Here is a 24749-nt window from a genome sequence, read left to right on the forward strand (position 1 = left end):
GTCTGCTGAGCCAATGTATCTAATCCTATCCATAGTTTATAGGGTCGTAGTGCTATAGATATGCTGTCTCCTATACACACATTTTTTTTTGGGCGGACACATATGTATTGGGGCTATTTCCCTGACATTTTAAGCCCTGAGGGTATGTTCACACGGCAGGGTCTGTTACGACTGAATTTACGGTGCTGTTTTCAGGAGAAAACAGCACCGTAATTTCAGCCGTAATGGCATGTGTAGGCGTCTTTCGCTGCATCCATTACGGACGTAATTGGAGCTGTTTTTCTATGGAGTCCATGGAAAACGGCTCCATTTACGTCTGAAGAAGTGACAGGCACTTCTTTGACGCGGGCGTCTTTTTTACGCGCCGCCTTTTGACAGCGGCGCGTAAAAAAAATGACCGTCGGCGCAGAACATCGGAAGACCCATTCAAATGAATGGGCAGATGTTTGCCAACGCTTTTGAGCCGCATTTTCGGACGTAATTCAATTCTAAAACGCCCGAATTACGTCCGTAAATAGGGTGTGTGAACCCAGCCTTAGTGACGCCCCCGGCTGCTAGTGCTGCATTGTTGGGTCACTTAGGAGACCCAGCGATGCAGCTGAAAGCTGCGGACTGTCGGCCATGAGAAGTTTGCGGGGGGGGGGGCCCAGTAAGAATTTTTGCATCGGGGCCCATGAGCCTTTAGCTACGCCCCTGCACACGTCCGTTGCCATTTAGACGCTGCATATCACGGATCCGCGAAACAAAGAGCGCACATAGAACTATACTGCTTATAAAATGTACAAATGGCTTTATGCTTCAGTTACATTAAAATAAAAGTGAAAAAAAAAGTTACACCTCATTGATTCGTAGAGAAAGCAAACATGGTGAGTGGGAAGGAGATGTCAAAAAAGAGTTTTTGGGGGGGGCGCCAAACAGAATCTTTGCCCCGGGTGCAGGAAAACCTAGTTACGCCTCTGCCCTCCGTCTAAAGGTTTAAATGCCACGGTCGCTATTGACCGCGGCGTTTAACTCGTTAAACAACCAGGAACAGCACGATCGCTAATAGAGCAGCGTGTCAGCTGTAAAACGCAGCTGACAGCTTGCGATGTATGGAGCGGGTTCAGCGCGTGAGCCCGCTCCAAACATCACCCCCCCTCCGCTCCATGACGTGGATTTTCGTAATGGGTCAGGAAAGGGTTAAAAGGGAAATCTCCAGCATGCAATAACATTCTAGAGACTTGTATGCTTCCGAGTTTGGGGAGGTCTTTTTTTTTTCTTCAGATTGACAGCGGTCAGGTGTACACAGAATTTTTTTCGTCTCCCTGACAAAGTTTTTGTTTTTCATTTTTTAAATCTCAAAGACTTTACCCCCAAGATGAATTAGCATTGGGAATGGATGCTGACACTAATGCTATATTCTATCAGAAACAAAATACTCACTAATTGTAAACCAATCAGCATGGAATAAGTCCAAAGATGAAAGCAAGGACAGCTGACAGATGTCTAATTTACATGTATGTCTAATGTATATCAATAAACACCCCCTGCCTAATTATCCCTAGAAAATTGGGACATGAAGCCCCTGTCAATGTCACGACAAAACAGGGAAGCTGCTAAAATCCTACATTGAATGCAGAATTTAGTCTTAAAAGAAAATTTCCAAAAAGTAAATTTTAATTAAAAAAATTTAAATAAAAAATTCTGCTATCATTTAATGTGTTAGAATTTATAATGTATTATTATTTAGCTTATTTATTTATGTATTCATTAATTAGTAATTTAACCCTGGAGCTTGCAATTACTACCACCTTCATGTCCCCTTCAGGGAAAGATGTCAGTACATTAGCACAATAATTGAGGCATCTTATATTATGTTCTTCCTATAGATAGCTATTTCACGGTTTAAATCTGCATAAAATGTCTATGATCTCTGCAATTTTTTTGCTTTAGAGCTTTTGTACTGATTTGAGTTATTTTATGTCATTTTCTACATTGATATACGTAGCTGCTCTCAGAATTCTGCTGGTTGCCCTTGGAAACAGACAACAGTTTAGCTCCACTCCACTGTCAGACATGTGACAGAACTGCTTAGCTCTAATATCCCATAATGCACTTCTGCCTAATAACGGGAAACCAGCAGAATTCTAAATTTAGCTTTAGTCAAGAATGGAGAAGTAAACGTTGTGACTCACAATTTGCACAAGATTAAAATGAAAAATGAAACAAAACAAAGCAAAGTATTTGCTATGCTCAGCACTTTTTTTTTTTTTTTTTAAGTAATGGTCTATCCTTTGGATGGGCTATCATTATTAGAAAGGTGGGGGTCCGACTCCCGCCAATCAGGAGCCGTGACGCTCGTATGAGCACTGCAGCTTCTTCATTCTTTGCACGGATTTCATGTCTGTTCGTACATTCACACGCCGTTACTTTCATAGTGGCTGTGCAAGGTATTGCAGCGAATGTTACGGCGGGGGCAAGTATGAATGAAAATGTGGACAATATTTAATCTTCATTTAAAGAGGCTCTGTCACCAGATTTTGCAACCCCTATCTGCTATTGCAGCAGATCGGCGCTGCAATGTAGATTACAGTAACGTTTTTATTTTTAAAAAACGAGCATTTTTGGCCAAGTTATGACCATTTTCGTATTTATGCAAATGAGGCTTGCAAAAGTCCAACTGGGCGTGTTGAAAAGTAAAAGTACAACTGGGCGTGTATTATGTGCGTACATCGGGGCGTGTTTACTACTTTTACTAGCTGGGCTTTCTGAAGAGAAGTATCATCCACTTCTCTTCAGAACGCCCAGCTTCTGGCAGATCACGCTGTGACGTCACTTCCCCAGGTCCTGCATCGCGTCAGACGAGCGAGGACACATCGGCACCAGGGGCTACAGATGATTCTGCAGCAGCATCGGCGTTTGCAGGTAAGTCGATGTAGCTACTTACCTGCAAACGCTGATGCTGCTGCAGAATCATCTGTAGCCTCTGGTGCCGACACGATGCAGGACCTGTGAGTGACGTCACAGATCTGCACTGCCAGAAGCTGGGCGTTCTGAAGAGAAGTGGATGATACTTCTCGTCAGAACGCCCAGCTAGTAAAAGTATTAAACACGCCTCGATGTACGCACATAATACACGCCCAGTTGTACTTTTGCAAGCCTCATTTGCATAAATACGAAAATGGTCATAACTTGGCCAAAAATGCTCGTTTTTTAAAAATAAAAACGTTACTGTAATCTACATTGCAGCGCCGATCTGCTGCAATAGGAGATAGGGGTTGCAAAATCTGGTGACAGAGCCTCTTTAAACAGAATATAAAGATAAAGGTGACGTAACTGAATAAAATATAACAAGTAAGCGTTACAATAATTTATTAAACAAAACAATTCCCAGATATGCCATCTCCTTCTGTGGAAAAGTAAGTACACCCCGGTATTACCCCTTTGGCATAAACATCCTCCAACAGGTATTTCTTATAACTGTCTTCTGTATGACTTTCAACCCAAAGCTGGATCTCAACACATCAAATCACCGGTTTAGTTTCCATCGGGTTTCCATTCAGCTTTCTGAGAGTCCTGATCGGCATATTTTCCAAGGATCTGTTTGGAAATGTTTTCACAAAGCCACTTGCTCCTCCATCCATTCAATCAATCACGTGGAATCCTATTTATGTACAACACATAGTAATGGGATAATCCTCCTAATTATGATAGATCAGGTTTGCACTTGTCACCCCTTGGACGTGACACATGAGTGCATTATAGGGTGTTAGCCGGGTGTTAAAGCATTTAGTATAGTATATATCTGCTAATCCCTAAATTATCCTGGAATATGTTTTCCCGCAGCCTCTGCAGCAATCTTACTCCCACACAGACTATATTCCATCTCCTCATAGCTGCGTTAAGTGACAATCCGAATGAACCATTGTTATAGCATGAGAAAGTACCGCCGTACGTCCTCCCACCTGCAGCTGACACATGGAAACTTTTATCGTATAGTTCCGATCATGAGGCTGAAGCATAATGACCTGGCTGCCACGATCCATCACCCATATCAATAGGCGAAAAACGGATAAACCTTGTCAGATAATAGAGATCACTGCCGTCTGGAGATATGGTCCCGGGCACTTCTTACAAAATAGTATTTTACTTTTTTTTAGGACAATGTACCTATAGAAATTGGTGATAGTGCCAAGAGGTGTGGGTGGGGGAGAAGATATCCGGCATAGGGTGGCATCCAGGAACCAGGTGAATGATGGCATAATGGTGCTAAGATGCAGACCTCCATGAGTTTTTGGGGCATTTCCGGGGGTTGATTCTCATGGTATGTGAATCCCCGGTTATGTGGCTAAATGTTTTTGATTTTGTAAGGTCACTCCAAGGTCTAAGAGGGATTATAAAGAATGGCCATTAGATTTGAAGTAGTGGGGTACACTTATTTGCAGCGGGTCCCTTGGTTTATTTCAACTTGACTTTTTATCCCCAGGAGATAAGCAGCACCAAATCTTTCCGGCAGCCGCTTATCTACTCCTCTACCCTTATTGAAGTGACATGCATACTCAATCAAAGGAAGCTTGGCAACATATTTGTTACCCAGACCAAGAACCACACCGAACACCTCGGCATCCCCTGTGGTAAACAGCTGAACACAGCGTCCCTGCTGCTATAGATTATTTGGGCTGAGATGTCATTTTTAATAGGCTACATGTCTTCATGGGGAATTACCACCTTTATATGGGTTTTCCCAGAGTTCGAAAATAAAATGTAAATTTTTTCACTATGTCAATCGGATAATCTGGTGTATTTGAAAACCCAGCACACGTCAGGTCTATTTGATAATTGACAGTGAGGAACTGCCTGGTCTGTTTTTGTTTTTCCAGAAACAGCATCACTTCTGTCCATTGGCTGTGTCTGGTATTGCAGCTCAACCCTATTCACATTTATAGGCACGAGCTGCAATACCACACACAGTCCAAGGACAAGAGTGGCGCTGCTTCTGGAAGACAGCTGCCATATTTTTGGAACCTCATATGGTCCCTTTAGAGGGATTCTCCAAATAAAACGAGTGTTGCTCATTGTAATTATTCAGTCAGGAGTCTTTCAAACTCCCTGGTAAATGTTTGTTTTTTTCAACTACATTGTTTACTAAACAAAGCCCAAATATGTTTGGACTGCTGATTAGCAACATCGGAGGTTACTGGTGGGTGACAACCTTGAATCTCCGTAGCCTTGTGGAGATCCAGCATTGTCACTGATATTGTGATGCATCACGAGTGCTTCAGTCGTGCCTGCCAGAGACACGGCAGCTGGGACTCAGAGCTAAATTGCGGATTACTTGGTAATTAAATAGATTTATTACTAATGTGTATGGGTGAAGGACTTTGTGCTCCTCTGAATTCGTCTTAAATATCACAGGTTAAATATTTAGAGGAAATGTTGGAAAACCCCCTAACATCTTAGTCCTACGCTCGCCAATTTCTTTGTTGCCTTGGAAACTACAACCAGTGATAAAGAGCAGAGTGAAGCATCATGTAATGAGTATGAGAGGGCACCCCCTGACCTCTCTTCACAACTCGCAATTCTGTAATACATGAGAAAGCACTGAAATTATAGAGCGCGGCTTCCAGAGTTCCATTAAAGGGGTTTTCCACCTTCTGACAACTGATGACCTATCCACCGGATAAGTCATCAGTATATCATCGGTACGGGTCCAACACCCGGACCCCGCACCGATAAGCCACTCCGGTGGCCTGTGGCCACCGGATGTTGTGGTGCATAATGCTATGTACAGAGCCCGGAAGCAGTTGGCTTCGTACATAGCATAGCGGCCGTGCTACAGAACTGCAGGTCCGCTCCTATTCCCTTGAATACAGAACTGCAGCTCGGCCGCTATTCCGTGGCCAGAGCCATCTGCTTCCGGCATGTAAGTTCAGTGCACGGAGTCACCGGACCAGCTGATCTGTGCGGGGCCCGGGTGTTGGACACCCACAGATCATGTACTGATGACCTATCCGGTGGAGAGGTCATCAGTTGTCAGAAGGTGGAAAACCCCTTTAAAGTGTTATTCTAGGAGGCCCCTTAGATTGCAATTAATTGCTAATAATCAGGTTTTATTCTTAAAAATATATTCATGTTATTTACTCACTTTTTTCGTTGTCCTCTACGCACCATGCATTGGCCTATCAGAGTGGAATGAACTTGAATGAGCAGAATGTCTGAGCTACAGAAATGCCAAAACTATTGTGTCTCATAGACCGGTTTCAGACGAGCATAATACGGGCACAGATTCCTAGGAAGCTAGAATTCTACTAATTAGACGGGAGGTTTCTAGACCATGTCAGGGGCGCATATTTCCAAGTATTTTTTTTCTGTCTCGAGACTTTAATTTCCACCAATGGTATTTACTCCACTCTAGCAATATAGCCACCAGATCTTTTGGTGCCCACTAAGTAAGCCAATCACCTTTATCCCATAGAGCCCTCCTCCAAACGTTTCATTATGTCATAAGCATCAGTGGCTTTTCTTGTTAGCCATTTGACAGCAGTTTTTGTAAGCAAAATGTCTCACATCTGAGCCATGGGAGCTTGTCACATAGGTTTCTGGCCATGATGGTGGGTGAAACATAAGGTTTACAAAAAATTTTGAAGAACCACCGAGGTCACCCAGCCGTTGTGGCTTCTATTGTAGCAATGGCCAGAACAAAAAGCAGCACCTTTGAAATATCATTCATATCATGGGAGTCTTGTGCCTTTTATGTATTGATTCTTGGCATAGAAACTATTTTCGATTTGAAGGCTACAGTCATCTGGCATTCTTTGCTGGATTTTGTAAAGGAATCTTGGACTGTTTCCTGGGCACTCACTCTGGAAGAAGGATGTTTATGGCGAATGTGGTGTGGCGTTCTATATGTTTTATGGGTAAAGGGGCATTCCTCACCTTCCAGCCGCCTGTATTTACATTTTCCTTGCCTGTAAATGTTCAGAAACATTCAGTCACCCAAAAATGATTCTAGTGTAAACTAGTAAATAGAAGACAGGGAGGAGGAGGATGCGGCTGCAGTATCCCTTTTTCAGTGTGTCTGTGAGCCTGCATGCTGTGAGAGAGGAGGTAGAGCAGCAAGAGGCCTAAAGAATATTTCTGATTTAATTTCTTGTAATTAGTATGCTTTTCAATGGGGGAAAAGATCTTTAAAAAAATGGGTATTTGGGTTGGGACTGAGATCTTTAACATTATTATGCACCTCCCTCCACTTGCTTCTAGATGAGCCCAGATCAAATATTCAGGTGACTACATAGACTCTAGAGTTTATAGGTGTTATGTAATTCTCCCGTTTTATTGATTTATTTTTCTCTTTATTCTTATTGTCTCCTTACTACATTTATGGCTCTGTGATAACATGACTAGTGTGTGTTTTTGGATACACTTAATAAATCATTAGACGATGGCGGTTTTCTTTGAAACCTGTAAGTTATAAAATAAAACAAGAGGAAATGCCCACAAGACACAACACCCTAGTTGTACAAGTTAAAATAGCACACAGTAAACCTGAGAAAGACGACAAGTTATGAATTAGCACTTAGACCGAGTATTTCCTGACTATGTTTACCGGTAAAAAAATATATATATATCATCAATTAGAGGGGGTTTCAAGGACTAAAACATTGATGGCCTATCCTTCAGTTGGGGTCTGACCCCCGGACACCGGTCTCCACCAATTAGCACCTGAATGGGGCTGGGCTGCAGTACCAGGCACAGCTGCACATATGGACGAGCCCTGCAGTGTAGATTAAAACTCCTGGGCCCCAATGCAAAATCTGTAACGGACCCCACAAAAATATTTGCCATTTTTATTTTAGAGGCAAACATATATTTTATATAGAATTATTAATTGTATTATTTTTTATTTGCAGATACAACAGAACCCCCGTTGACTGACACCTCGTCGCTCTTAACATCCGTGTTGGTGCCTTTGCTTGTTTGTTTTGTGCTCATTCTTCTGGCTGGCTATCTTTTAAGGTAACAACATTTAAATTACATTTGAATTAGTTTATTGAATTGATGTGAATGTGTTTATGCAGGAAATTGTAGAAAAAGTTCACCACCGGTCTGGTTCATGGTCAGACTGTCCACCAGGGCACTCTCCAGTGTCTCCAGGCTCTGATACAAGAATGTGACCCAGCCACAACACGGCTCATGAGCTCCAACATTTTTGTGCCCAGTATGCAAATAACGGCACCATTGTAAAGGTGCCGCCATGTATGCAACTGCACTTGCACATGGAAGCACCCCAAGCACAAATGCTTATCTTTGCAATGGTGCCGACAATTGCATAAAGGGCACGAACATGTCTGGAGCCTAAAGTAAATGTCCACCCTTGAATACAATTTTTTGTAATCTTTAATTGTTCATAATTCTGCAATGTTTAATTTCTTAATGTATCTTTATATTAGTCAGTGCTCTGTTTTTCTGATACAGAGCTCTTAATTACCTGTATAGATATTGATTTAAAACATAACATGTTGCCACTAGAGGGAGCTTACTGCATACAGAGTATACATTAAGCTCAATAATAACACAGTATGCTCTTGAGCTCCTTCTAGTGTTGGCTGCAAGTAAATTAATGTTATAGTTTAAATTTTTCTCTCTGCAATATATTTGGAGCTCAGTATAAGAAAAACTGAGCTCCCACCGCTATAAAGATATATTAGGGAAATAGTTAGTGCAGAATTCTTTACTTTAAAATGTCATGATGACAAAAGCTCCACACATCGGCCTCTTTTCTCAACAGGAGCTCCAGAGTCATTGAGGTGCACGCTGCAGGATTTTTGCACCTACATAACAGATTTTCTTTAAGACCCTATTGATGATCTGGTCTTTATGCATAATAATAAAAGAAGAGTTTACAATGCAATTAAAATTGGACATGGACTTTTTCAGTATGACTAAAGAGTAGGACCGAGGCAGAAACTGTCTGCTCTATTCATTCACGAGCATAATAATAATAAGATGCATGGGTTTTTATCTGGATGTATAATGAACTGTGCTTACCTGTGGTTTCCCCTAGAGTTCTCACTTCTCACTATCAAGCGTTTATCAGATGAATTGACTGCAGAGCAATCTCACAAAAAGGCCTCATGCAAACGACCATATTATGGCTTCGTGAAACCTCTGAATTGTATGGATCTGTAACAGGGTGCCAATATAAGTCTATGGATCTGTAACAGGGATCTCTACTGTACCTCTTTATGCCTTCAATTTAATGTGAATTTGTGCTAATCCATGTTCCATCAGACGCTGTATAACAAAGGTATTCTCCCCTAGACGAATTGCTCTACACGGAGTGTCCAGGGGCGTAACTAGGAAAGACTGGGCCCCATAGCAAACTTTTGACTGGGGCCCCCCCTCCCCTGGGTGTCACACAACCCCCCCTTGTAGATAGTGCCTTTTTTACAGCCCCCCCCTGTATATAACGCCATACAGCCCCCCTGTAGATAACGCCATACAGCCCCCCTGTAGATAATGCCATACAGCCCCCCTGTAGATAACGCCATACAGACCCCTTTGTAGATAGCGCCATACAGCCCCCCTGGAGATAACGCCATACATCTCCCTGTAGATAACGCCATACAGCCCCCCTGTAGGTAACGCCATACAGCCCTCCCTGTAGATAGCGCCATACAGCCCCCCTGTAGATAACGCCATACATCTCCCTGTAGATAACGCCATACAGCCCCCCTGTAGATAACGCCATACAGCCCTCCCTGTAGGTAACGCCATACAGTCTCCCCTGTAGATAACGCCATACAGACCCCCCTGTAGATAACGCCATACAGCTCCCCCTGTAGATAACGCCATACAGTCTCCCCTGTAGATAACGCCATACAGCCCTCCCTGTAGGTAACGCCATACACCCCCCCCTGTAGGTAACGCTATACACCCCCCTGTAGATAGCGCCATACAGCCCCCCTGTAGATAACGCCATACAGACCCCTGTAGATAATGCCATACAGACCCCTTTGTAGATAGCGCCATACATCCCCCTGTAGATAACTCCATACAGACCCCTTTGTAGACAGCGCCATACAGCCCCCCTGTAGATAACGCCATACATCCCCTGTAGATAACGCCATACAGTCCCCCTGTAGATAACGCCATACAGCCCCCCTGTAGATAACGCCATACAGCCCCCCTGTAGATAACGCCATACAGCCCACTGTAGATAGCGCCATACAGCCCCCCCTGTAGGTAACGCCATACAGCCCCCCCTGTAGGTAACGCCATACAGCCCTCCCTGTAGGTAACGCCATACAGCCCCCCCTGTAGATAACGCCATACAGCTCCCCTGTAGGTAACGCTATACAGTCCCCCCCTGTAGATAACGCCATACAGCCCCCATGTAGATAACGCCATACAGCCCACTGTAGATAACGCCATACAGCCCTCCCTGTAGGTAACGCCATACAGCCCCCCCTGTAGGTAACGCCATACAGCCCTCCCTGTAGGTAACGCCATACACCCCCTGTAGATAACGCCATACAGCCCCCCCTGTAGGTAACGCTATACAGTCCCCCCCTGTAGGTAACGCCATACAGCCCCCCCTGTAGGTAACGCTATACAGCCCCCCCCGTAGGTAACGCTCTACAGCCCCCCCTGTAGGTAACGCTATACAGCCCCCCCCCTTCCCCCTGTAGATAACGCCATACACCCCCCTGTAGGTAACGCTATACAGCCCCCCCTGTAGGTAACGCTATTCAGCCCCAACCCCCCAAAAAAAGCCGACCTATAGTGTCCTACAAAAGACATGTATCCCCTATCCACAGGATAGGGGATACATGTGTGATCGCTGGCAGCGATAGAGAGAACGGGGGACCAAAAGTCCCCGTCCCCCCAAGTTCTCCATGACTAACCTCTGACTTCCGGCGTCTGCGCAGCTCAATAAAAATGAAAGGAGCGCTGGTCACGCATGCGCACAAGCACGAACGGCGCTCCATTCATTTCTATGGAGCTGCAGACACAGACCCATGGAAGTCTGGGGTTTGTGATGGAGATCTTCAGGGGACTTTCAGTCCCCCGTTCTCCCTATCACTGCCAGCGATCACACATGTATCCCCTATCCTGTGGATAGGGGATACATGTCTTTTGTTTAATGGCAGAGCGGGGAGATACCTCCCTGCTCTGCTGTAGTGTTCAGTGGCGTCGCGCTGTAGCAGCCAAAGCGGCTGCTAGTGGAGCCTCCGGCCATGGTGGGGGCCCGTGCCGGCGAGCGACACGGGCCCCCTCATGCCGCGGGCCCCGTAACAGCCGCTACGGCTGCTACAGCGGTAGTTACGCCACTGGGCGTGTCTATGGCTTCGTATTATGGAGCCACAGGGGCCACGTTTGTCTTTGTACAGCTTACGTGGCTTTAGACCCATTTCATATGGCCTGGTGATCTAAGTTCAGCTCTGTAGGACCACTGTTGGAACCATATTGCAGACCCTTATATATGTCCCTATCATGGCAGTCAGAAATTGGCCTTGGGGCTCATGCACACAGGACCATACATTCTTCAAGAACTGCTGTACCGTCTTCGCTGGACTCATGTGTACGTAGATAATCTACCGCAGAAGCAATGCTTCTAGGGGTGTATACCCCCCATACATACGGAGTCCGATTGAGCATGGCATGATTGTTTTTGATTGATTCATACACAATCTTACAAATATAACTCCATATGAAGTCGGAGACATAGAGAAGTATAGAAGAGGACACATGCATCTCTGTGGAAGCACCAAAACAGAGCTGCATTATGACCATGTGCGTGAGCCCTTAGTTAGGCCTCATGCACACGGCTGTGCTCGTAATCACGGACAGTGATTGCGGGCATGGCCGGCCGCCGACAGACACCCGCATTTTCAGCCCGTGCTCCCTTACGAATTATAGGAGCATGGTCCGTAAAAAGCTAAAGAACGGACATGTCCGATCTTTTGCGGTACACTTCTACGGCCTGGACACCTTTCCGTAAATATACAGGAAGGTGTCCGCGGTCAATAGAAGTGAATGGGTCTATAATTGTGGTCCGCAATTACAGACGATTTTTACGGTTGTGTGCATAGGGCCTTATAGTGACAGAAGTCCAGGAAGCTGAGATATAGGGTGATGTTTAATGTTATCTTCACTCTGTAGTGCTGCTTTAGCTGTCCTTGTGCAACATGCCATATTTGGATCCACAACATATTTTTTTTTTTAAATACATAGTCCAACATCCAATATTTTACAGTGATTTATTGCTGCTAAGCAGAATCTTTAAAAAATGAACAGGAGGCCCTTCGTACAAGTTTTGATTAAACGGTATAAGTCCACTTGCGAATTTACGACAACTTCTTTAAAGTGGATCGCTATGCTTAACCTTGGCGCAGGTTCAAACGTCGCAGGGGGACTAACCCGGAAGCGCCCAACAGCACCCCTGATACCAGGCTAAGCCACCTTGCACCTTGGCTCTTGGCCAAAACCCTCCACAACCACAGTGCCTCAACAACATAGACCATCGTGCAGTCCTTCACACAAACGGTTGCGCTGTTGTGTAGTAGTCTCTTTTTCTGTAATGATGTGCCTGTAGGCAGATGAGGCCCAGAGCCAAGGTGGCTTAGCTTGGCAGCAGGGGTGCTGTTGGTCTGCTGGGTTGCACTCCCTGTGGGTGCTGTGTTGTGATGTCCATACGCTACTGCACCTGATCAAGTAAGGACCCACTTAAAAGAGGTCGCCGTAAAGTGGCAAGTGGGCTTATAAAGTTTGACCAAAAAATGTGTATTAAGAACCTCCTTTTTTACATCTTGAATTAGGACTTCCCTACTTTAAATCTCTAAAGAAATAAGTTGAGGACCTTGGTCCTATTACAGAGAACCCGTGGATCAAATTTTACAAACAAATGACATTGGTCTCTTCCAACTACAATTATTATTTTTTTTTTTAAACAAAAATGGTTTTGGCGGAAGTACAAAAACTGACACAAAAAATAACTGATGTAAATACACCCTAATGAAATTCTTGGTCCAATGTTGTATAGTCATGTAAAAGACGATGATGTGATGGATGAATATAGAATATAAGGCTGTATATACGATTAAATACGGCAAGTTGTGTTCCACTTTAGCGCATAGCATCTGTATTGCCGATATTAAGGTTGCATGAGATTAATGTAATTTTCCTGTGAATTATTCCGCTGGTGGAAATTACAATATTGATTGCAAAATGCGTAACAGACCTGTCTCCGGAGTCAATGGATGAAGAGTTCTCTGAGCTGCTTGAGTAATATGTTTATGTTTTTTGGTTTGACTTGCTAGTCTTCATGCTTACACCACATTAGTGAGGTTACACGGTGGCGTAGCGAAAGCTTCTTTAACACTGCCGTTACTATACGTTTACCTCTCTTCCGTCAGAGGAAGAGAGGATCGACAGATTAAACGGAAAGAAACGGTTCCGTTAGAATTACCATTGATTTCAATGGCAATTCTTTTGTTTCAGTTGCTTTCCGTTTGACTCCGTTCGCTAGGTTTCCATTTTTGTTCACGAATACAAAGGTTCTGCAGACTGCCCTTTTGTTTCCGTCCAAAAAAAAAACGGAAACCTAGCGAACGGAGTCAAACGGAAAGCAACTGAAACAAAAGAATTACCATTGAAATCAATTGTAATTCTACCGGAACCGTTGCTTTCCGTTTAATCTTTCGATCCTCTCCTCCTCTGACGGAAGAGAGGTAAACGTATACTTTCGGTAGTGTGAACTTATAGCCGAAGTAATTCTATAGGATGTAATATAATGCACATATGATCTGCTACATACCTGTACTAACAAATACTTAATTTTTATATTACATACAGATCCTATATATCATGTAAGCAGGAAAAAAAGTTGGCAACTATTAGGTGGAGGGCCCACGTATAGCTTTAACATTGGGGCCAACTTATACTGAGCTGAAAAACATGTGTCCTTATACGCTGTCTTATATGAAACACTAAAGTGTTAAAACTGTGTCACCGTAACAGGAACTTAACTATAAGAAGTGCTCAGCTTCCTGTATGTAAGCTATTGGGAGAAGTAGTTGGCTGCCGCTGCTGCCATCATGTTAAGAGGCTTTTCATTTTTTATTTCAAGGTCCAGAAAGAGTCGTAAAGCGGACGTGAACTCCGGTGATAAGAAAATCCCAAATGGAATCTTGGAAGAACAAGGTGGGGATATAACTTTTAACAGGCTTATTGCATATACCCTATATACATGTAGAATACCTGCCGCTGTGTAGAAAAACAGGGCTTAGGGTAAGGGTAATATTAGCACGCTGCGGTCAAATCGTGGCTTATTACCATGCTTACAGCAAAAATTGCAGCAAAGTTCAGCGGTTTCGCAGCGATTTAGCAAAAAGCGCAGCATTTTGCTGCGATTTTGCAGTAATGAAGGCACCGTGTGAATTATACCCTATGTGTGTCACGAAGCATAGATAGTTAAATATAAATAATTAAAATTTAAAAAAATAAATATATATATATATAAGGCATGTGCACAATATGTTTATGAGCTATCCCACCACAGACGTTGAGTCCAATCCTCCTGTAAGGCTGGTCCCGGAATTCCCAGCGCACCTTCCCATAAGATCTCGGGAAAAACCTGAGATCTCGCTAGTTATCATGAGATTTCTCTTTTTCCACTGTATGTTGCCGGAGTTTATGAATTATAGCTGTAGCCATCTAGATAGGTGTAGCTGTATACTGCTATAATTCATAAACTGGTATACAGTGTAAAAACGCGAGACCTCCATGATAGGTCCTGTTTAAGGACGCAGCACAATTAAGGGTGTTAGGAAGTCAACTTTTTTTTCCCATTTTTACATTGCTAATTTCCGAGCGCCAATTTTTTTATTTTAGCATCAACCTATCAGTATGAGTATCAGTATATCAGGATGAGTTGTATTTTACAATGGTATTATTTTGGGGTACATATAGGTTATTTATTAACTTTTATAGCAGAATCACTGTGTGGTATAAAGATCCATGAGGCTTCTACTGTACCTCCGGATGCCTCCAATTTCATATTAAGCATATAGAGGTTTTTTTCTGTCACACTCTGTATAAATCCGACGAAAAAAAAGAAAATTGTGGCATGCTTGATATTGCACCAAAAAGGACCTGGATGCTTACGATAGTTATACCTTTATACATATGACTAGTCAGACAAAACATGGGATATTGTGGACAGTTTTGGGCACCTGTACATATCTGAACTTGAGTGGATGCAGGGGAGTGCAATCAAAGTTATTGAGGGAATGGGTGGACTGCAGTAACAAGAATATTTGGGGTTATTTAGTTTAAAAAAAAAAAACACTTTGGGTCTCACTAGTAATTTGAACTTGTCACAACCTCAACAACTTTCCCAGTTTTGATGAAGGACAGAAATGAGGTTCCTTACCACAGTGATATAAGGTGGAATGATACTCTTAGAATAATTTGGAATTTTAAAAAAAATCCAAAAAATTTTATTGTTCGTTTTAGGAAAATTATGAGTTTTTCAAATTACGCTAGCAATCAATGCCAGACAGCTGCTGCCAAGCCAAATATGATTTAATTGCATTTGAGGATTAAGTATACGGCAATTATTACTAGTCAGTAGCTATGCACTCAATTTTCTCTAATATTGTTTTATCCCTCTGCAGGGGTGAATTCATATTCTTTGCCTTTCTCATACATTTTTGGAATTACTAAAGAAGTTATTGTTGATTTTAGAGAAATTAACGGTCATATTTTTTTGTGGATTCAAATTACTAGTAAGCTTCAACAGTTAAGATGTTTCTGTCCAAGGAGCGGCAATGTCTGTAATATTTTAGATGTCTGAGGAAATTTGGTTTGGTTACCCGCTTGAAGGATCAAACACATGTTATGTCTAGGATAGGGCCGAAGGGGTCGGTACTTGACACAGGGATCTTCTCCTTACTGTCCTTTGAACCCCTGTAATAGACACCTAAGAGCCTGCACAATATATTTCCCAGAGTGAGCCTTTAAAGGGTAACTAAACGCTCAAAAAACGTTTGACATGTCATAGTGACATGTCAGAAGTTTTGAACTGCGAGTGTCTAAGCACTGAGACTCCCACCGATCACTAAAGCGAAGCTGCAGAAGCGCTCGGATGAGCGCTTTTCCGCCTAATTTCTGATCGTCTTTTTTCAGAAAGTGGAGCGAGCGGTGTATGGACTCATAGACTTTCTATTGAGCCTTTACACCGCTCCGAGGAAAGATGATCAGGAACGAAGCAGCACAGCGCTCACCCGAGCGCTTCCGCCACTTGGTTATAGCGATTGGTGAGGAGGTCAGTGCTTGGACCCTACCGATTTAAACTTCTGACATATCAAAAGTTTTTTTAAAGTTTAGTTACACTTTAAAAAAGTATGTGGAAGGAAGATCTCCCTCGATTGAAGACGATATAAGTGATGGTATATCGCAATCATTATCTTCAGCACTTATTCAGGAGTAACGCTGTGGAGATAACAGAGCCCCAAGAAACTCCTTGAGTTATAAACCATTCAGGCCTCATTCACACGGCAGGGTTTCCCGGCCGGGTGCCGGCCGTTCATAAATCGGCCTGCACCCGGCTGCATTAGGAATAATAGACTCCTAATGGGGCTATTCACACGGCCGATTTTTTGACGGCCGGGAAAACCGCCCGTCAAAAAATAGGACATGCTCTATTTTCGCCCGGGTACCCGGCCGCCCGGCTCCCATAGAAGTCTATGGGGCCGGGTAATACCCGGCCATCACCGGGATGTGTCCCGAGTGACGGCCGGGTTTTCCGGCTCTTGCGCTCTATCTCCTCCTCCTCACAGCGCAGAGTGCATGTGAGGAGGAGGAGTTGATGCCATTCTGACGAATGGCATCGCTGTACACGGTGTGGCAGGGCCGGGGTGTACAGCAGGTGGAAGGGAGCGCTGCGCTGGCTCCCTTCTCCTGCTTGTTAAAAGCGCCCTGGCCCGGCGACACCTTTGATGGCACCGCTAGCAGCTGCAGCAGCTGCTGCGGCTGCTACTACTGTAGCGACGCCACTATAGCAGAGCGGGGAGGTATCTCCCCGCTCTGCTATGTGCTAGCCGCACTTTAGCTCCTTGAAGGAGCGGAATCCCCGTGTTTTCGGGGATTCCGCTCCTGGACAGAGCGCTTGATGTCTCTGTCCATATCTGGGCAGTGACATCAGGGGAAACTCCTGAAGCGGAATCCCCTAACACATGGGGATTCCCCTTCAGGAGCTGCCGCTGATGTCACTGTCCGGATCTGCCCGGCCCGGCACGGATGCATAACTTTATGCAAACCGGCCGGGCAAAATGGCCGATTTTACCGGCCGACACTCGGGCTCGGGAACGACCCGGTCGTGTGAATCCCGCCTAAGGGTCTAAGTTTGTGAAAATTTAGTGTCACAGTTTTAAAGTGTTTTTACCAAGGTATGATAGAAAGTTTTTTAATGTAAGGTATTATTGTGTGGTATGGCATTACTTCTTAACGTGAAAAAGAGGTCCGGCAGAAATTAGTCAGGCTCATGTGCCTTGCCATAAAACCGTGACATTTATATGGCTACAGCTTTGTAGAAAGACATGGTGGATATGGTTTATCTGGCTGATGGTCTGATCTGCCTTTTTCTGTCATAAGATATAGAGCACCTCGAGTTAGGACTCCGGCGAGTCTGTTTCTAAAGCTCAATGCGCACTATGTGTAATATTTACTATAGTATATTTCTGTTTTATGTGACATTTTATCTTTTTTTACATATGAATTCAATAAGAAAGGATTTCACCATCGACACAAAAGGGGATTTATTTTTTTTTGCTGTAAGAGCAGTGAGACTATGAGCCTCTCCGTCACAGGATGTTGTGATGGTTAATTTATAGAACTTTTATCAGGGGTTTAGATGCCTTTCACGAACTAAATATTATTACAACTTGTATGTACTAGATGCTGGAGATGGTCCAAGGATGTATTCTGATAGATAGCGAGTTGAGAAAGATTTTCCCCTTAAAATGAGGACATTTGGCTGCTGTTTCATAGGGTTTTTTGTCTTTTTCTGGATCACCCCTGAAGATTAAGAGGCTATTTACACAAACATTTTAATCGAGTTTTTGACAGCCCATTTTACCTGGTCATCAAAAAATAAGACCTCCTAATTCCGGGCCAATTTCTCCAATAGAAGTCAATAGGGCCGTCAAAAAAACGGCTGTGTGAATAGCGCCATTTAAATGGATTGATTTTAATGTAGCCGTGTGACGTCCATTCATTTTCACTGTCGTGTGAAGAAGGCCTAATACGTTGAATCTAATGGACTTTTATTTTTTATCTACTTGCTATGTTGTTATGTATCTGGATATAATAACTTCATCGGAGTCCAAAATTAGTTCTAAACTGAAAATAAGTACAGTTGGGTAGTATCGTTTTTTTTTTTACCAGACTCATATAGTGTTTTGAAGTAAAGTTTCAGCTTTGATTAACATTAAATATATAGTCTTGTGCCCTGCTGGAGCATATGTTCTTTATAGAGGACCCTCTGTGAGCCAGAATGTAAAGCTACTCTAAGTGGCTCCCTCTCTGGCAGACTTGGGCATTCCATGTATTAAATAGCAGCCATTCATCTGAATGGCCGCCATGTAATACAACATTTCCCCTGCAGTGGAAGTGTATGACTGGCTGCGGCATCCCCCCACAAATTCATCTGTTTGATGGGGGTGCCGGGAGCCAGACCCCTAGCGATCAGCTGATCGCCCCAGCATCTCCAATTTTGTAAGTATTATCTATACAGCACAAATGCATAATACAGCCATATGCAAGAGGCCTCAGAATATATGTGGCCTAAGATTAATAGATAAGTCATTAGCAGCTTGAGGAAAGATTATTTTCCATACTACGCAAACGTCAAACAAGTATATAAGTGAAAGCTGAAAAAAAAAAAAAAAGTGACAACCCGGGCGTTATGGTGTGGTGCATAGGGTTTGTTGCTTTCCTTACGCACTTAAAGAATCACTCCAGGAAAACACAGTGTTAGGGCTTATTCACACGAACGTGGGGAAACTCGGACGTGAAAAACTGAGTCTATTGAGGGATCCGTGAAAACGGAAGAAAATAGGAGATTTTGAAACAACGGCCATGTGAACGGTCCCATTGAAATACATGCGTCTGTGTGACGTCCGTTGTTTTAACAGCTGACACACGGACGTATTCAATGCTCGTGTGAATAAGCCCTTATGTCTAGTACTGGGCCTGATGTGGTGGTGTTTGACATGAACCTAAGGGCCTGCGCAGTGTTCAGTTTTTCCTGGCGTGAGCCTTTATGAATGAATGGGGGAAAGAAGAGCTCCCTGGATCAAAGATGGCCAAGTTGAAAGGATTTTTCTACTATAGTAAGTGATGGCGCTTACTATAGTAGATATTAATAATATCGCTATTATTAATATCTGACTGGTTGGACCCACATAATTCCAAGAACAAAGGGCCCACATCCCTTCAGCTTTATCTCTACACAGCGCTACTCCAGACCAAGAGGTGTTTATTGAACTGCAACAGAGTTCTAAGCGAGTCCTAGCGTTATAACCCCTTTATTCTAGGGAATGGTGGGGGTCCTAGTCTCCTGATTTGCTAACATGCAGGTTACTGTGGAGAGAGGGAGGCTTTGCTGGTTCACACCTGGCACGGGGACGGGGAACGGAGCCAACCTAAGCTCCATTAAATGTCCCCCATAGCAACTGCCTACAAGCTTATATTACAGTCATAATATAAATTGTTCAATTGTTTGTAGTAAATTAGAAATTTCCATTTCATCAGCATCTTTCAGATTTTTTCAATAAGGCTGTTAATCATTTACGAGACATACTATTAATAAGTCTGCAAGGCGCGAGCGCTCTGCAGTATAAAAAAAATTGATGATTACCAATATTTATTGCTGTGTGAATCATCTGGTCAGTGTGCAATAGCCTGGAGTTAGGAATAACAGCCGGGGATGGGAGAGGGGGTTAGGTTCTTATATAAATCTTCACTTCGTCATTGATGTAGTACAGGAAATAGGAGTAGGGAAGGAAACGGGGCACTTCCTGATTCTAGGCTCACGACTCATTTGTATGAATTTTTACTGACATATTGTAACTATGACCTGAGAAACAGAAGGTAGAGCGAGGTCAAACGCTTCACACCTCAAGCATGCAGCATGTATTGCACATCTAAAGTGTGAACCTCATGTCAGACCTATTTTTCTAATGTGTATGTGATCAAAATCTGCAGAACACACAACATAAACCTAAAGTATCATTGTTTCTTTATAATCGTCAAAGCAACATTTTCCTGATATAAAGGTCCGAATACCCTGCATAAATATACAGATAAATTATGCAATTCTAAATGCCGGCAGCCACCACTAGAGGGAGCTTAGTGCATACTGTTTATACATTGAACTCATTAATATAACAGTATACAGTAAGCTCCTAGACTTCAGCTAGTGGGGTAGTTCTAAAATAAAGAAATGCTGTAAATTATACTGCGAAAAATTGGGATATGGACACATCTGTATATTAATATACCTTTTCACCTGTATTTGAATTCAGGTTATTGAGTGAACTAATCACTATCACAGTACTAGATATATTTTTCTTTTTGGTTCACTGACACTTTTTGCATCATACTAGGACTAACATGTATTTTTAGAGTCAGTTCTATCCATTATTACTTACTACCAATTGCAGTGTTGTACTTGTTTTATGTTGACATCATCTTGGATACCTTTTATATTTATATTTACATACGTCTCACATTCATGTTGTTTTTTAAGAAATCAAAATAAAATGTATCTTTTAATATATAGATGAAAACTTTTCTGGTCTCTGTGCTCCCATTTGGGTCTTTTTTGGTTTGATATATATTTGGGAGTCGAAACCACCATAACATTGTTATGGATCATTTATGAGTATATGCTCTGTGACCTGTGCAGGGTTCATTGTGCAGGAGGGTAGCTATGTATCACCTATTTTCAATGGTGGATCCTGTGTTATCTATATAGAGGTGTCACTGTGTGTCTTGCCTGTGAGGATAATGAGATGAATGCTAAAATGTGATCTCTACAGAACAGGAAGGGTCAGTCTATTATGAATGGTGGATTATGTGTTCTCTATATATAGGTGTTACCTGTCAGTGTAATCCTGCCTGTGATGATAATGAGATGACTGCTAAGAAGTGATCTCTACAGAACAGGAAGGGTCAGTCTATTATAATTGGTGGATCCTTTGTTATCTATATATAGGTGTTACCTGTCAGTGTAATCCTGCATTTGATGATAATGAGATGACTGCTGAGAAGTGATCTTTACAGAACAGGAAGGGTCAGTCTATTATAATTGGTGGATCCTTTGTTATCTATATATAGATGTTACCTGTCATCGTAATCCAGCCCATGATGATAATGTGATGACTGCTGAAAGGTGATCTCTACAGAGCAGAAAGGGTCACTCTATTAGGGTATGTGCACACGATATCGACCATTACGCCTGAAATTACGGAGCTGTTTTCAGGAGAAAACAGCACCGTAATTGCAGACGTAGTTGCTCGTCCTCGCATTTTGCAAGGCGTCATTGACGGCCGTAATTTAGAGCTGCTCTTCATTGAACTCAATGAAAAACGGCTCAAATTACGTCCAAAGAAGTGTCCTGCACTTCTTTGACGAGGCAGTCATTTTACGCATCGTCGTTTGACAGCTGTCAAACGACGATGCGTAAATTACAGGTCGTCGGCACAGTACGTCGGCAAACCCATTCAAATGAATGGGCAGATGTTTGCCGACGTATTGGTGCCGTATTTTACGGCGTAAATCAAGGCATAATACGCCTCGTTTACGCCTGAAAATAGGTCGTGTGAACCCAGCCTTATAATTGGTGGATTCTGCGTTATCTATATAGAGGTGTTACCTGTCAGTGTAAATCTTTCTGTGATGATAATGAGGTGACTGCTAAGAAGTGATCTCTACAGAACAGGAAGTGTCAGTCTATTATGAGGCTTAGTGGCCAGAGTGCTAACTGCAAGATTATTTTTTAATATAGATAAAAACATAGAAAATGAAAAAAAAAAAACAACAAAAAGTCTTTCAAAATATGTTTAACATAAAAAACATAGGTCATTTTCTGATGACACATTCCCTTTAAGGTTTCATACACATGGGCTGCTGTCAACATTTCTTCAACTATGAAAAGTTTTAGCCAGTGGTCAAGGAGGAAGCCCTTTACGCTGCTGATCATGTCCCTTAGCAGACCAGATTAAATGTTATATGACAGGGACAACTATGACAATGATTACATTGGAGGAAATGCCTTTTATGGGGAATAATTAAAGGGTTGCTGTAATTATTTCAGCTGAAATACAATTTGCAATGAAATGATGGGAGAACAAGAAATCTTGTGACATTTGGATGGAATTATTACCCTCATCTGTCTTTTAATAGTTAACATGGCATCGCCTGTGTGCGGCGCTTCCTGTTTTCGTAATTTCTGTTCTGAGCGAGGGCTTGTGATAATTATTCGTAAACTGTAATATATCGGCTAATGAGATCTAATGATTTCATCTGTTCAGTTCTGAGTCATTCCTAGGTCTGTACAGGGTGTTATAGAATAATCTTATCATAGAGATCAGAGGCCCAGAGACAGACTTGCATACGTGTATATATATAGCACTGAAAGTGTCGGGAATAAGGGAAGGTGCGGATGTTGGGCGCCAGGCGGCGATACCAGTTATGTTCATTTAAAAAAAAATTTACATTGTGTTTGGGGGAAAATGGGAAAGGTTTTTTTTTGTACTTTTAATAATTTTTTTGATATATTAAAAACAACTTTACTTGACTGTATTTAACTTTTTTTTAATTGACCTCCTGGGAAACTTGAACTAGCCATCGTTGGATCGCTAATGTATTGCAGTATATCGTTATACTGACAAAGATGGCAGACCTGGGTCCTTTATCAGGCTGCCATGCCAACTATCGGCACCCCGCGATTGTGTCGCGGGGGGCCATTGCAATGGTGCTAACTATGGTTAGTAACTAACCCTGTTTCTAACCATTTAAATGTTGCGGTCGCTATTGACCGGGGTATTTAAGCGGTTAAACGAGCAGGGTCGCGCTCGAGTGGTATCCCGCTCGTTAAAATACTGGTGTCGGTTGTAAGATACAGCTGACACGCACGTTCTATGAAGCAGGCTCAGCCCGTGAATCTGCTGCATACTCCCCCACCCGACGTGCGCCGTATGTATACGGCGGATGTTGGGCAGGGGTTAAAGGGATCATTTCTACCATAAGAAAAAATCAGCAGCTTAAATAATTTGTTGTTTTTTGGCAAGTTGCTAAAAAGTCTATTTAGCTGTTTTCTTGGCTATTATCTGCTTCCTGAAAAACTGGATAACACCAATATGGCTGCCATTCAGCAGTCGCATGCTATGGGCCATCTGGGTGTATCACTATGTAATTAGTTAGATTCGTTATTCATGGGAAAGCTGGGTTATAGTTTTTGTGAGAGTTGTAATGGTCGCCGCATTGTATGGGAAAACTGGGTGACAACCACCCAATCTTTAGAGAGTCCAGGTGCCTATGCACATTTCTTGTATCGGTGACAACCCCTTTGGGATCTATATGTTGGCCATAATGGTTGTCACCAAGTTTCTCCGGGTACATACATAACTTTCTGTGATGTTTATTGCACAAATCTCTGCCTAAAAAAAAAATTCTCCGAGCCCACAGGTCCTACTTTAAGGGCAGCAAGAGATAACATCAGGCCGTAAACACTCAGGGGCAGGTCATTGACTGATATGGGGAGCAGATGTCTATCACTAAACATCCAAGGTCTGATCCTTCTTCGCAGACATTTGTACCCCATAAAGCTCACTGATTCCTCACCAGGAGCATTTGTGGCCAGATGGTTGCCTGTCCTTGCCCATCAAATAGGACGGAGCAGAGGCAGCAACTTTTACTGCACACTAAACGCAAATGTGTACATGCCTCAAGGGTTAAGGTCAAAGTCATGTGGTTTAATGTCGGAGAAATTTTGAGTACTTATATCTGGTCCATTTTTAAAGACTGAGATGAATTAGGTTCAGCATTCAAACGGCCTGATTTCCATTCTGTATGGTTCTTGTTGAAATTTAAAGTGGATCCCATCAAAGGAAAGTAGAAAAACTTTCAAAATCAGGAACAGATCTCAGCAGAGAAAAGCAGAAAAACCTTCAAAATGAGAGCAGATCCCAGTAGAGGAAAGTATTTGAATATGGGAGTGGAACGTATTAGAGAAAAATTTAAAAACGAACCTTCAAAACTGAGAATACAGAAGCAAAGGAGAAAAAAATAACCGTCAAAAATAGACCTGCAGAGGAAAGTGGGAAAACCTCCAAAAATTTGAGTCGACCTAATCATAGGAAAGTCAGAAAATGGAATAACAGTAGAAGATTCCAGTAGAGGAAAACTTTTTTTATTCTCCTCTACCCGGGGTCTTCTATTTCTCAGGGACCTATTTTTTTTTACAACTAGCCCTAATAAGCATATGGACAGATAGGCATACGGGCAGTCTCTTTACTATCAAACATATGCCATAACGGCACCCTTTGGCATGCTTTTGGCCCATAAAAACCTATAAGGGCGGCAGAGGATAAGTTTGGATCCTTTTTTGTGCTAACCAAAGTTTCCTTCAGACGTAGCCCATAACATGGTGTGAAATGAGCCTTATATATAACAAATATTTGGTTTCAAATTGGTCTAAT

General features: G+C 42.7%; 1 protein-coding gene across 4 annotated transcripts in view; it reads left to right on the forward strand.

The window, feature by feature from the left end:
• PTPRE (protein tyrosine phosphatase receptor type E) overlaps nt 1-24749 on the forward strand; it is a 170802-nt gene that overhangs the window by 96604 nt on the left and 49449 nt on the right. For all 4 annotated transcript variants that reach the window (XM_075843127.1, XM_075843126.1, XM_075843128.1 and 1 more), the window contains 2 exons: nt 7890-7995; nt 14111-14184. In XM_075843127.1, coding sequence (XP_075699242.1) covers nt 7890-7995; nt 14111-14184 — 180 coding nt within the window. The remainder of the gene's footprint in view (nt 1-7889; nt 7996-14110; nt 14185-24749) is intronic.

Source organism: Rhinoderma darwinii, chromosome 11 (assembly GCF_050947455.1).
Source record: "Rhinoderma darwinii isolate aRhiDar2 chromosome 11, aRhiDar2.hap1, whole genome shotgun sequence".
Taxonomy (NCBI): domain Eukaryota; kingdom Metazoa; phylum Chordata; class Amphibia; order Anura; family Rhinodermatidae; genus Rhinoderma; species Rhinoderma darwinii.